General features: G+C 32.1%; 1 protein-coding gene across 1 annotated transcript; it reads right to left on the reverse strand.

Annotated features, from left to right (window-relative positions):
• Positions 1-1,481: 1,481 nt before the first annotated feature.
• LOC106087873 (uncharacterized) lies at positions 1,482-15,828 on the reverse strand. Its single transcript, XM_013253062.2, has 2 exons — positions 15,542-15,828; positions 1,482-2,376 (listed from the first exon to the last, which is right to left on the reverse strand). The coding sequence occupies exons 1-2, from the start codon at positions 15,657-15,659 to the stop codon at positions 2,120-2,122; spliced, it is 375 nt and encodes a 124-aa protein (XP_013108516.2). The 5' UTR covers positions 15,660-15,828; the 3' UTR covers positions 1,482-2,119.
• Positions 15,829-16,191: the final 363 nt, after the last annotated feature.

Here is a 16,191-nt window from a genome sequence, read left to right on the forward strand (position 1 = left end):
ATTTTAAATGGGCCATATCGGTTCAGATTTAGATATAGCTCCCATATAAACTGATCTCTCGATTTGACTTCTTGAGCCACAGGAAGCCGGAATTTTTGTCCAATTTGGCTGCAATTTTGCATGTCGTGTTCCGTTATGACTTCCAACTACTGTAATACGTACGGTAAGAATCGGTCTATAACCTGATATAGCTCCCATATAAACCGATCTCCCGATCTCTCGGCTCGCTTTTACTTGTTGAGTCTACAGGGAACACATTAACAAACAAACCAACATGCATAAATCGATTTTGTATATAAATATTTTTAGATATATGTAGCTCTAATATATATAACTATATCTAGAAAGGGCTCAAGCATTCACAATGTTTAGTACCACCACTGCTATTACTCCTACTGGATTCTCAAATAAGATTTAGATATAGTGGCCAAAATTTCTTCCATTCGCAATTGCAATTATGGAACATATCATCCTATTATTTAATTATTGCATAGTTAATGTATGTATATATAAAACATATATAACCTATACAATAATTAAATAAATAAAATAAAAATTAGAATACTTAGTTTAAAAAAAGAAATTTTCAGAAAGTACTAATTGTCAGTCATCTGTGTAGTAATTAAGTAAAAATCTTAAATTTTGGGTCAACTTTTTTTCTATGTAGCCATGTCCGTCCGTTCGTTCTTCCGTCTGTCGAAATCACAAAATCATTCGAAAGAATGAATAAATCCGTTGAAATTTTGTACAGATTCTTCTAATTGATTTATGTCGTTGGGGATTGAAAATGGGCCATAACGATTCATATTTAGATATAGCTCTCATATAACTTGGTCTTCTGATTTGACTTCTTGAGCCCCTAGAAGCAGCAATTGCTATGCGATTTGGCTGAAATTGCACAGGAAGTGCTGTGTTATGGCTTCCAATAGCTTTGTCAAAAACGGTTCAAATTCACATCTTTAGCCCCTGCTATGCGATTTGGCCGCGATTGCTATGCGATTTGGCAGAAATTTAGCACGAAGTGTTTTGTTATGACTTCCAACAACAATGCCAAATAAAGTTCAAATCGATGAAGCAGCAGATATGGCTCCCATAAAAACCGATCTCACAATTTGAAATCTTAAGCTCCTGGAAGCCGCAATTGGTATGCAATTAAGCTGAAATTTTGCACGGAGTGCTTTGTTATGACTTCCAACTACTGCCTCAAGTTCGATCCAAATCGGTCCATTTGACACCTTGAGCACCTGGAAGCCGCATTTTGTAGGGAGTGTTTTGTTACGACTTCCAACATCCATGGTAAATATTGTCCAAATATAAACCAATCTCCCGATCAGTCCTCTACGATCCCTAGAAACTTTAATGTTTGCTTGATTTTGCAGATATGTGGTACGTAATACATGGTGATTGGTTGCCAATCATTTATTTGGGCTTTTATTCTCCTTTTCCTTATGTCATAATAAAAAAAGAAACTTTTATTAAAATTTAATTTTATTAATAATTTTTATTTTCTTTTTTCTTTCTTAAACGCTTAGCTTATAAAAATGTTTAGGTATAATATTTTTATTTAAACAATTAATAAAAAGTATGCTTAAAAACGCACACAAAGATCATCAATTCAGGTTTCCATACACAACTATATAATTAATACGTTTTCATTATGGTAATTATTACAATTTAAAATAAAAACAATCACACATTCCCGCGCATACACACATGATAAGTAGTAGAAGGGGAAAAAAACAAAAACAAATCAAAAAAAGAAATTTAAAAATATATTTACAAAATTAAATTTATATCGAAAAACAAAAATCTTTGCATAGCAGAAGGTGAGATGAACAAAGTAACCTATTATAAATAAATAAAGTGACAATGAAGTATTTTCTTTACTATTGAAAAAAATATATCAACGAAATGGAACATACACACTTTGGAAAAATACATTCACACAGCTACACACATATATTAATATAATATTTGTTTTTTTGTCGATTTTATGGTTATAAGTGTAGATAGAAATAAATCACGATGTTTTTTTTTTTTTGTTGTCGTGAATTTTTGAGGTTGTTTCTTAAATGATTCTGTTGGTGGTGTTTGGTGTTTTCATGCTAATAGGATTCAACTACAGCGAGACCACAAACTCCTTGCCGGTCTTAAAGTCCGTGCACTTAAATTGTGGACAACACTTGGGGAAGTTCCATGAGGGATCGGCGGGCAACTCTTCACAGCCGGGCATTTCCACATAGGGACACGTCTCAATGTTAATAGTTTGGCTCTCAAGATCACAAGTCAAGGCAGCACAAATGCCTTTGGGTTTGTATTCCTTGTTGGGCAGCATGGCACGGCGTGTGAATTTATCAAAACATTTACCAGGATGTGCTGCAAAAAGAATAATGAACAAAAGAGTAGGAAAATTATTTAAAATGCAAAGAAAATGATAGGAGTGTTATTTACTGAAAAATAAAACATAAGTAAATGTTGCAAAATAAGGAAGTTCATGTACGGATAATGTTTTATGCATGTTTAACGTAACGAAACAACGTGAAAACATGAGGCTTCAACATTCAATGAATAACACAGGGCATGCGTTACCAGAATATGTTTGGAGAAGCTGATTTAAATAAACGTCAAGATAAATACTTTTTTAAATCATTACGGAAATAGTTGCTGTTACAAGATATAGAATGTTGGGGTCAATAAGGAAGCATTTAAGGTAGTAAACATTATACTTATTGTTTTTTTTTTTCAAAAATTAAAAAAAAAAAAATTTGCGCGTCATGCTAGACAAAAACAAAATTAAAACAGTCTCAAAAAATTGTATAGCTTTAGTTGTTAACATATTAGCAGCAACATTGTGTACGATGTATAAACCTACGTCATTTAAACTTCCCTCTCCCAAATGAAAAATGGTTTAAACACCAATATGAAGTCATGGCATAGCTTATTTTGTGATAACATTTTTAATTGACTACTATTAAGATCAATTACTTCTTTTACGTTTTATCTTAAACGTAAGATTCTACACGAAAATGATTTCAACAAAATGTCTTGTTTGCATATTGAAAAGATTACCACAGACACGAACAACAAGTTCAAGTTCATAAAATAAGTAAACAATTCAAGTTCAAGTGGGGTCGTTAAGAACAAGTTTTCTTGGATAAAGAAAGAAAAAAATTTTACATAAATTGTTATCAGCACAACAACTAAGACTTGAACTTTATATACCCAGTTCAAGCTTATAAAGTAATACCTCAACCAATCAAGCGAAATTAGCGGGAAAACATGAGAGAAAAAATTAAATCGGGAAATCAAGTTTCTGAAACATTTAAAAGCACAAAAAGATTCGCTGCAGTCTTATGTCAATCAAACAAATCAAGACTGAAAGCTAAATTTTAAAAATGATGAAATAATTTTGACACAAAATTGCTTTCAACATAATGGTAATAATTGTCCTAAGGCTGAAACAAAAAAAAAGACAATTGACTTAGAGCACGAACTTTTTTGAGATATGTTCTGTTATAACATTACAACAAAGAAACAAAAGACTTTAGTTACAACAAAGACATTTTTTCCATGTTCTTGAAGCAGTTTAATCAATCACATAAATCAAATTTGAAAAGCTTCAGTGAATTAAATGATGAAATATTCTTGATATTATACTAGAGACTAGAAGCGCTTTTCTTAAACTCAACGTAGTTTGGAGATGCAGTGACATCTCACATAATATAAAGTCAGGATCTTAATTTTTCTGGCCAAACCGTATTTCAAATGAAGAATTGCAATTAAGAACAAACACTTCCCCTGTCGATATAGAAATCCGAAAGAGAAAATGGACTTGGTTGGATCACACCTACGCCGACCACGCGATGATATAGCGAGAAATATTCTAGACGGGAACCCGCAAGGACGGCGAGGGAGGGGACGTCAGAAAAACACATGAATCCGCTGCACGAAAAGAGAGTTGGAATCATCCCATATATGGTGGAATCAAGTCAAGGCTTTGGCCGACGATATAGCTCGATGGAGAGAGCTTATTGATGGCCTTTCTTTACACTGAACAGTTTACTATTGCCCATATTTTATTGTAATATATTCAATATAACCCAATTGTAAATGACATACATACATGTGACATATATAAACATATTAAAAGTAAAACAAATAAAAGCGTGTGAAGTAATGCTGGGCCGCATCTTATATACCCGCCATCATGAATCGCATTTATGATGTTCTTTGGACGATTTCTCTTTATCACTTTGAGTGGCTAGCGGCAAAAAATCATCCTAGACTTATGCATGTTTTTTGCAAAAATATTCAGTAAAGGATTCTTTATTTAATAATCGCAACAAATTTCACTCAGTGTCGTATAAAAAAGAACTACAGGTTCTAAATACATATAAGAACTACAGGCCACGTCGTACGGAAATGTACGGCGTGCTACCCCACGACGGGTTAGGTTTCAAACGGAAACGTACGTCGTGGCACTCAATGTGTTTTAGGCAAAAAAATAAAAAAGGATAATGGGAGGTCATAACAAACAACATTCAAGGTCGTGGGAAAGGTCCTCGTGCAAAATTTCAGCCAAATCGAATAAGAATTTCGCCCTCAATTGGCTCAAGAAATATATTCGGGAGATCGGTTTATATGGGAGCTATATCTAAAAGTGGTCTGATCTAGCGCATATACAATCCCAACTGACCTACATTAAAAAGAAGTATTTAAAGAAAATTCCAGGAGTCATTTCTATGTTCTTTTTGACTTTTTATCAAGAATAACGCCGAGGTATTTCATATGGTTCTTGATTTGTATTGAATTATTGTTAAATATAAGACTCCGCCGCGGAATTCTTTCCGGGGAGTTGCTATGGGGAAAGATTGCTGCCTGTGTCTTAACATGGTTAATTATTTCTTAACGCTGACGATGTAGTCATTTTTGCAGAAGACAAGGATGTTCTTCAAGGAATGATTTATAATCTAGAAGATTACAGATTTAAAATGTTTGGAATATTTTCGCCATTCATCACCATCTCTATTTTTCGATATTCTACTAGGAAATATTTTATCTCCAACACGAAGTCATGACGATATGTATACTATTTTGACATAATATTTAATTAACAACTTTTTAAGGCATATTTTAATCATTTGTCATAGCCTGCCTTGCTCTCCTATAGCAACAAGACGAATATTTGAGCCAATAACATTTTTAGACATGCTATTTCCAGTCATAACATAAACAAACTTCTCCTAAGGCTGTTTCGTACATTTATTTTAAGTAATTATCTGATGTGCATACAACGGACAACAAACTAAAGACTGAACATACAAACTCTTCATTCCTCAAAATTTCATTCTTCATCAGTTAGCTGTTGTTTATGAAGAATATTTTAGGAAGATATTTCTTGCTCAAATAATAAATAATTTTCTACGAAATGCCATGAGCCAATCACGCCCCACAAATGATATCACGAAAGCCAAAATAATATTTTTCTCCCCAAACAGGTGATAAACAATGCGTTATTTCTAAAAATAACTATGATCAACAAGCTCAACTCCTTTCCAGGCCATTTAATTAACATCATTTTTAATGAAAATTTAAAGAAAGAAAAGTAATAAACATCAAAGAATTTGGCAAGTTTTGATCGATTATAATCGAAAAGAAAACAAACAAATACCACATATTTTTATTTAATTAATATTGCCTTAATTAACAATTCAGTGTAAAAAATAACACTTTTTTATTAGACCATTTTAAGGGATTTTTGTCTTGCTTTGTTTTAAAAATAAGGAAATATTTCGAATAGCAGAAAGTGACCTTCCCAAAAATCCGGCGCCATGGATTTCACACATTTTGTATTTATATTCGCAGGGGCATAAAACAATGTCCAATGCTTTTTTAAAGCTTACCCAGATCCAATAAGTTGGATTTTTTATTTGTTTGGAAATCTGGTTCATTGTACTACAATGCCTAACAAAACAAGAATCTACAAAATATTGCAGATAAGTAAATGGGTTTTGCAGTTAATAAAAGCCGGTTTCGACATTGACGTCAATAACAACGTGAGCATTTTGTTCAAGACCCCCAAAAACGAAGTTAAGATATTAATTTATATTTCAGTCATTCATGTAATTAATCTTCTTTTTTCTGTTGCTTGGTGGGGGGAGGGACATGTGAAACTGAAGCTTGTTATTGGAGAACTGTTGAAAACAAAATTAATTGCACAATTTTTTTTAATTTGATTTATTATGAGTGATCAATGGAAATTTATATAAGCATCTCTTTAGGCTTAAATTAATTTTATCAATTTTTTTCTTATTACTTTTTTGTAAGATAAACCTTTATATGTTGATGTCATTCTCAAGATCAATGTCAATTTTTTATAATGACACAATTTTTATTTCAAATTTATGATCCGAGTTTACTTTGATAAGCCATTAATATATCTCTTAATAACTATTAACTATTCTGGGATGTTATTTTATTCTATGTCTAATTTATACTTGAATGATTACTTATTTATGTATTTTTTCACTACTTTTGCCATCTCAATTCATGCAGTTTTTGTTTTTTGTTCTCTCAATGAAAGGTCACCATTGGCACGTTTATGGCATTAGTTATTTGCAACATTCTTTATTTCATACTATGCTGTTGTTGTTGCTTTAAATGTCACCTTAAAATCCAATAACTATTTAACATTTATTATTTACAATAGCTGTCAAAGAAATCAAAAAACTAAACATGTCTAGAATCACACGCAGCTTAATGGAAATATTGTCGCAGTAATGATAAAATAGCAGTCATTTGAATATCGCATATGTCAACTATTTTTTTTTTTTATAAAAAAAATGTGTCTTTGATGCTTCATATTGTGAATACAAGACAAGAGAAATACTAGAAAACTTTAGAAAACAATTTTAAATGCTAGAAAATATACATTACTAGATGCCAAAAACAAACAATTAAAAAAATTTATTAAAATAAAAAATATTAAAATAGAAAAAAATAGAATAAAACAAGAATCTAAATAAAATAAAAAGACTTAGGACATGACCTTTTTCCCCAAAACCATGCAAATTAAACGTAATTGCTGAGTAAATAATAAAAGCATTATAAAATGCTTCAAAGCCATAGCCAGTTTAATTTTAAAAAATAATAATATAAGAAAACTATTTGAAAAATGGACTTAAGACACAAACGTTTGAATTTTCTTCTCCTTTTTGAAAAAATATTTTAGATGTTTCGTTAACAATATGTTAAACTGGCTTACACAAAAAATGCTTCCCAAACTCAATTTCCTACAATATAAATTTTTTATACCCAACAACATAGCATGGGGGTGTACAAATCTAGTCAATACTTTGGAAGCTGGTTCTACATACCGGATTGACCTGACGTAATCCTTCATCCACTTGGAAGGGCTGCAGCCTCACGGTACAACACACTGCTACAACAACAACTAAACAGTCATTTCGTTTGTAAGACCTCGAAATACAAAGTATATATATACTTGATCCTCTTGACATTCTGAGTCGATCTAGGCATATCCGTCTGTCGAAATCACTATTGCGTTCGAGAGAATGAAGATATTCGCTTGGAATTTTGCACAGATACTTCTGTTTCATGTAGGTCTTTGAAGCCATATCGGTTCAGACTTGGATATAGCTCCCATATAAACCGATATCATGATTTGGCTTCTTGAGTCCCCACAAGCCGCAATTGTTATCCGATTTGGTTGGTTTGCGTGGAGTGTTTTGGGTTGACTTCGAATAACCGTGCCAAGTTCAATTCAAATCGGTCCATAATCTAATATAGCTCCCATATAAACTTATATCCGCTAGCCTGCTATGGCCCAAAGGCTTCAATTTTTGCCTGATTTTGCAAAAATTTGGTATGCTTTCAACTAAGTTCATTTGAGTAAATTTTTAGCAGAATACTTTGTAGTTGGTTCCCAAATTTCCGAACTCAGCACATTTTTAGTTGTTTCTGGATATTATGATTTTTAAACAATTTAAATTAATTTATTTCTGATTTTTAGAAAAATATGTAAAAAAATTTCATTTAGAGTTTGTATAACCAACTTTGGCAGACTGAGTGTAATTAATTTTAAATAAAATGTTATGCTTTTTTATTTAATAGATAAAATATTTAAGAAATGTTTAAAAAAAATTAAATTCTTAAAAACACCTTACTTTTACCCAAACGTTTCACAACTAAATGCTATTTTAATAGATAAAATATTTTAATTTTAAGAATATATAAAAAAATACTTAAGACTCGAACTTTTTCGTCAGACAATTTTTTTAATAATATGATTTTTAGTAAAATTTTTAACCGATTCAGTTATCAAGCATATTTAAAAAAAATTATAGTTGAAATATTTATTCAGTCATTTATCATTCATTTATTTATTTACTTATATATATATATATATATATATATATATATATATATATATATATATATATATTTTTTTTTTTTTTTGTATTTAAGTTTCCAGAAAATATTAAACAAATTTGTAGGAATAAAACATTACCTTATTTATTTTTTAATTTTTTTCTACTACATTTTATTAAGAATTAAACATTTTTTTCTTGATTTAAAACAACAAAAAAAAGTTGTATTTCTCGCTCTGAATATATAAGTACGAACAAAATTTCAAAGAAAAATAAAAGAATTAACACTCGGACTTTGTTTCAAATTGAACTTCTTCTTTTTTTTAAAAAAGTTGTGTTTTTTTATTTTTTTTTAATTTCCCTCAAACCCTTTATTACTTGAGTTTATTTTTTTTTATTTGTGATGTATTTCATAATGCAAATGCAAATTTGCCTATGAACTTTCCATTAGGGAACAGGTTGTCACATATCAGTAAGTGCCGTCCTATTTAAGTTTAGGCTCAATGATGAAGGGCCTCCTATTTATAGCAGAGTATGAACGGCGTACCGCAGTGCGAACCTCTTTGGGAAGAAGTCTTTATATGGCAAATGTCGCCAGCATTAGGGGGGGATTACCACCGCAGAAAATTGTTTTTGATGTTCTGTCCAGGATTTAAACCAAGACGTTCTGACATTGTAACATCTGCCGTACGGTGGCCACCACTTTCGTTATTTTTCATATTATTTTATGAAAAATATATATTTTTAAATTTTTTATCAAAAAAAAAACTAATACAACTAACTAATATAAAGATTTTTTTATCTATAACAATTAACATTAAAATTACTTTTTATATTTCTTTTATATTGCCTCTATTATTTGTATCGAATTATATATTCATTGATATTATCACCTCTTAGACTGAGCACAACACATTATTCTTTAAATAAAAAAAATTCAACAGTTCCAACATTCTTCACATTCCTAAAACTTGTTAAGAATATTTATAGGGAAAAACAATTCTAGTTCTAGGAATAAAGAGTAGGGGTTTCATAGCTTAAAAAACACAACAATTTCAAAACAAGAATGTTGAGGTTGAATTAAGCAATTAAGTCTAGCTATTTTGTAACAAAAAACGCAAATATCACTCCCATTAAAACTTAAATTTCTGGAGAATGACTAAGAAGATTTGTAATATTACAATAACAAAAAATAAAGTTGTACATGTAAAAATAAGAATTCTATCCTCCCTGCGAAATTTCAAGACATTAATGGCACTTTACATTAAGAATTTCTAGGACATCAACGCAAATAACTTTGACTATGAGTAACTCGAAATGATTGTTGTTCTATAAATATGTATGGCATCTTTAATGTTAACACCTTGCATCATAAAAGTCTTCTTGAGGCTAAAACCTGTCTTAGGAACAAATATAAATTTCCCTTTATAATAGCAGTTAATTTTATTAAGACTCCACAATTGCCACATTAAAAGATAAAAAGGCGGAGGCAATAAAATGCAGGTTTAACCAAATAAGGGAAAGAAGGGTATGAAAACAATACGATAATAAACTAAACCTAAATAAATAAGGCGTTATAATGCAATAAGTCTTAATTCGAAAGGCAAATGATTCAAACCAGAAGCTTCAAGCCAAAAAAACAGGCTTTAGAAATCAACAGCATCGTAAACGAAAGAAAAAAATTTATAAATTATTGCATAAAATGCATCATTTTAAAATTTCAAAGTATATAATATATATTATCAGGGTCCTTCAACAAAAGTCAATGGTCGGGCAAAACTCGGTAATGACCACCAGCCCACGATTCATTAAATCTTAATGAACCACACATTTTAAATTCTACAAAAGTCTAAAGATCATCAAGTTAAGGCTGACGAAAATTTGATGTTTGGTTTTATGAGTTTGTTTACTTCTTTTGCATTCTTTATTCCAAAGACGTTATTGAAATTAAAGAATAATATTTTAACAAAAGAATTTGGCAAGTTTCAAAATGAATAGCAACGAAAGTGATAAAATAATAGCGCAATAAGTGCATCTACTATAAAACCCCCTTAATAAAAACAAATAATCAACTTGTTGACAACTTCCACAAAAAAAATTAAACATCTAATTAAAGTCACTAATTTATAAGCAAAATATATAAATTGCGTCTTTAATAAATACAAACAAAATTTATAGGGACGAAAACAAAATGTAAAAGTGTTGGAAACAGATTGCCTTATATATCATTTCCTGTTTCAAAAAGTGAAAGAGGGAAATACCATATACATCGGGGAATATATAATAATTGTTCTGCGGATTATTTCGGCAAATTTTTTATACATTTTCAAAAATTACATTTTTATGACCTTATAAAACAATTAAACTAAAAGCAATTTCTTGCCCAAAAATAACAATGTTTGCTTGCGTCAATGGCAAACCAGAAGTTTTAAAGTGTATGATTCAGAAAATTTTTTCCGCCAACATACACTTAAGTTCATAAAATATATTTATTGAAGTGGTTTCATGGAATTGTTGGCATTAAATTGTGTATAACATCCGGAAAGTCTTGCTTTATTTTACAATCCTTAATCACAATGACGTTTAGTGATAAAAAGGAAACAAAAGACTTAAGTCACGAACTTGCATGACTTGTATATATGACACAAATGACGATATAGAACCCAGTGGACTTTCTACAGTCACAAAACGTCTTCAAAAATTTTAAATTGCTTTAAATTTTTTGGGGGCGTTTTTCAAGAGGTCTTAAACAAAAGACTTCAGACACAAACTTTTGATTAAACATGTTTATGTTTTTTTGAAAAATCTAAATACTTGTATGGCGAAGCGATTTTGGGAAAGCCAGGGATTGGGGAAAGGCAGTAATATTCTGTTGCTTGGTTTTAATATAATAATTCCTAAGACTTTGAAAAGAATATTAAACAAGTAAAAGCGTACTAAGTTCGGCCGGGCCGAATCTTATATACCCTCCACCATGGATCGCATTTGTCGAGTTCTTTTCCCGGCATCTCTTCTTACGCAAAAAAAAGGATATAAGAAAAGATTTGCTCTGCTATTAGAGCGATATCAAGATATGGTCCGGTTTGGACCACAATTAAATTATATGTTGGAGACCTGTGTAAAATATCAGCCAATTCGAATAAGAATTGCGCTCTTTGTGGGCTCAAGAAATCAAATAGAGAGATCGATTTATATGGGAGCTGTATCGGCCTATAGACCGATTCAGACCATAATAGACACGTATGTTAATCCGTCGTACAAAATTTCAGGCAAATCGGATAATAATTGCGACCTCTAGAGGCTCAAGAAGTCAAGATCCCAGATCGGTTTATATGGCAGCTATATCAGGTTATGAACCGACTTGTACTTTATTTGACATAGTTGTTGAAAGTAACAATAAAAAAAAGTCTTGCGAAATTTCAGCCAAATCGGATAGAAATTGAGCCCTCTAGAAGCTCAAGAAGTCAAGTCCCCAGATCTGTTTATATAACAGCTATATCAGGTTATGAACCGATTTGAATCATATTTGGCACAGTTGTTGGATATCAAAAAATACTACGTGCCAAAATTCATTCAAATTGGATAAGAATTGCGCCCTCTAGAGGCTCAAGAAGTCAAGACCCAAGATCGGCACAGTTGTTGGATATCGTAACAAAACACGTCGTGCAAAATTTCATTCCAATCGGATAAGAATTGCGCACTCTAGAGGCTCAAGAAGTCAAGACCCCAGATCGGTTTATATGGCAGCTATACCAGGTTATAGACCGATTTGAACCATACTTGGCACAGTTGTTGGATATCATAACAAAACACGTCGTGCAAAATTTCATCCCAATCGGATAAGAATTGCGCCCTCTAGGGGCTCAAGAAGTCAAGACCCAAGATCGGTTTATATGGCAGCTATATCAAAACATGGACCGATATGGCCCATTTGCAATACCAACCGACCTACACTAATTAGAAGTATTTGTGCAAAACTTCAAGCGGCTAGCTTGAAGTCTGAACCGATTTCCATGAAATTCACCAGTAATGTCGAATAAATCCTTCCTGGCGAATTTCAAGAGAATCAGTTAACAAATGACCATTTTATTGCATTACTACTGCAAATCGGACGAAAATATATATGGGAGCTATATCTAAATCTGAGCCTATTTCGAGGAAACTTCTCAAATACTGTGACAGTCGTCGAGGAAAGCGTTGTACGAATTTTTGGGAAGTCTGGTCAATAAATGCGCTTGCAGTGGCTCTAGGAGTGAAAATCGGGCGATATATACATATATATGAGAGCTATATCTTAATCTGAACCGATTTCCATGAAATTCATCAGCAATGTCGAGAGTTATAAAAAAATTCTTCCTGCCATATTTCGAGAGAATCGGTTAACAAATGACTATTTTATTGCAGTATTACTGAAAATCGGACGGACCAAAGAAGAGGTATAGGGTATAATTATTTGAATTTTATACATGACTCAATTGATATACATCTTAATGATGATTGAGTCCCATATTGCCCTGATTGGTAATTATATTCGGTTCGGTGATTGTTTTGGTTGTGGGGGCAGCCCAGAGATGGTCTGTCGGAATCTCCAACGCATATTACATACATTTCCGATATATTATACATATGTCAAAAGCCTCATAACTAGTTTTCGACGCAATTGAAAAATAGTTAGAACATCGTACAATTAGTTTCAACATTTGTGAATTTATGAATATGGCACCACTGGTGCATCGGTAAGAACGTGCTCCAATAACACAAAACGTCTGATTTTCAATCCTGGAGAGAACATCAACAACCTTTTTTACCGTTATTCTTCCTTACTTATACTTACTGGCGACATTTTTGAATATCTTAACGTGGTCAAAATGCTCCGGCAGACAGACTGATTATAAATAGATTTAAAATAACCACTTTTTATCTTTTCACATTTTTTTTATCACATTTAAAATTTTAACTTATATATTGTCAAAACTAAAAAAGAAGCGGAAAAATTTCGAGATTTTTGACATTTACTACTTTTTATAAGTTTTATACCAGTATATAACGTTTTCGATGTTTACAACTTGTTGACTGTCGAAAACCTAAAAAACCAACATACAAACCATCTCTGGGGGAGCCACCTAAATATTTGACGCTGAAAATGGATATCGAATTCATACTCTACTCTCATATATCTAAATATCTTTTACTTGAGTCCCATATTGATATGGTCAGTAAATAAGTTATATTTGGGAAGTGTTATGGGGGTGGGGCGATCCACCAGACTTTTAGTCCCGAAAGTAGATATCAAATTAGCGATGCCCTTGAGCACCTTTTATTTGGGCCCCATATTGCTATGGTCGGTAGAAATTTCCTCTTTAGGGGTTTTTTTTTTGGGGCTGGGTGACCCCGTAAGCACTTCGCTCTAAATTTTGAATAACAGTTTCGTTTTCTACTCTTAAATACCTTTAATTTCAGTTTCATAATGTCATGATTAGTTAAAATATGCTTTAAGCTCATATTGTTGGTGGGGCGGCCCCCTAGATACCACACTCTAAAGTTTCAAACTAAATTTCTCTAAAATCATTACACCCAACTTCGAGGTCTGGCATTGTTGATAAATAGTTTAAACTTTCTTAAAGGTATGCTTAAATAAAATAATTGTCTAGAGTCCAGATAGCTGGGTTGATGGCTTTGATCTGTCGCCATTGTGGTATTACAATCGGTCCACATTTAGATATAGCTGCCATATATGTATATCACCCATTTTTGATTTCTATGGCCAATGCAAGCGTATTCATTGACCAATCTTGCCAAAATTTTGTACAACGCTTTCCTTGACGACTTCCACAATATCTAAGAAGTTTTCTCGAAATCGGTTCGGATTTGGATATTGCTCCCATATATATTATGTTTATCAGATTTGGAACAATTTGCAATAATGTTGTCATTTGTCAACCGTATTTTCTCGAAATTTGATACAGATTGTTTAACAGCCCATCCATCAAAATTGGTTCGGAATAAGAGATAACTCCCACTTCGTACTAATAGGGTAGGTGTAGGGTATTATACTGTAGGCATCGCCCGACTTTTGCCTTTCCTTACTTGTTTTTATGTGAATTTATACGTTTTTGGGGTTTGCTTGAATAAAGTAATTGCCTTGAATCCAGATAGCTGGGTTGGTAGGGCGCTCAGGTTACCAGTATTGGTATCGTGGCTTTGGTCGGTCGCTATTGTGGTATTGCAGTAGTCTAAAAAGTCTCTATAAACCAAATTGGCTTAACTTAAATCACTGGCAAAGTTTTTTCTTAATTTTTTTTAGAAACATTTTCGCTATTTGTGAACTCACCCGAATGAAGACCATATGAAATACAACATTAATTTCTTTTTTTTTGAAATAAAAAAAAAATTATTAAATATATACATTTCTATACTAATTGCAAATTTTGCTCATGAACATTCCACTAAGAAACAGGAGCAAACTTCTCACATATCAATGAGTGCGGTCCGATTCAAGTTTTAGCTCAATGATAAGGGGCCTCCTTTTTATAGCCGAGTCCGTACGGCGTGCCGCAGTGGGACACCTCTTTGGAGAGAAGTTTTACATGGCATAGTACCTCAAAAATGTTGCCAGCATTAGGAGGGGAAAACCACCTCTGAAAATTGTTCTGACGGTCTCGCCAGGATTCGAACCCAGGCGGACATGCAAACCTCTGCGCTACGGTGGCCTCTATACTAATTATTAACCGATTTTTTGTGTATTATCAGAACTAAAAAAGGAATTTTCATATGCAAAGGTAAGACAACTGTTTTTCAAATAAACTATAAGTTTGCGAACAAGACTTCTCAGAAGATATTTAAACTCCTTTTATAGTAGAAAATAACTTTCCACAGCAAAAATGATACTACAAAACATTTTTCTAAAACAGTGTGAAAGTTCGCTGCCACTTAATTTATTGTTTATATTTCTGATATCTTTTGTTGACTATTAAAAATTTGAACAATGACCAGTAATCGTTTTCAAATGTTGTGACTTTAGAACTTACATTATTCATAAAACTATTTCTCACATCTGAAACTATTAAAATTATACTATGAACTTCTTATTTGCTTTAAATGAAAATTGTAAACAAAATATATGAAATGACTATACTATAAGAAATACTAACCGGGATTTAATATGGCTCTCTGTGTGAAAACCGCTCCATGGCTGGAACTTAAACTACATAATAGCACAAATAAAGCCAAAACGCCGGCAAAAGATGCAAATACTTTGTTGTAGAACATTTTAGAAACTGTTGTTATTCAACGGTTATTTCAAAGACACTATGTTTAACCAACAGGGTTTTTGTTAGAAAACTCTTGCACTTGTATGTTTGTTTTTCAATTTTTCTTGAACTCTTTTAAGATTAAATGTAATGATTTTCTCTTCTTTTTTTTTCACTAAGAATTTTTATTTTTTTTTTTTTTTCACTAAGAATTTTCTTTCGTTTATTCTTTTTTTTTTTTTGTTTGTGTTTATTTGGTGCAAAAAACTTCTTTGTTTGCTAAATGAAGTTTTCACAATATGTTAACTGTTTGGGTTTTGAAATTCAACTGAAGCGTTATCGTCATATACGCTCACATTTAAATAACACTCAGCGCAAAAAAGACCCACTCATTCACAGGTGCCAGCTTGTGTACGGCGTCAGGCATCCGGCCGCAAACGTGACGTTCCAACTCTTCGCATACAAGCTAGGCTCTCCCTATAACAGAATAGCATTTTGTTTTGAGCTGTTGTTGTTGATGCTTTGCAAAAAAACTAATACGTATATGCTTT

Source organism: Stomoxys calcitrans, chromosome 1 (assembly GCF_963082655.1).
Source record: "Stomoxys calcitrans chromosome 1, idStoCalc2.1, whole genome shotgun sequence".
NCBI classification, from domain to species: domain Eukaryota; kingdom Metazoa; phylum Arthropoda; class Insecta; order Diptera; family Muscidae; genus Stomoxys; species Stomoxys calcitrans.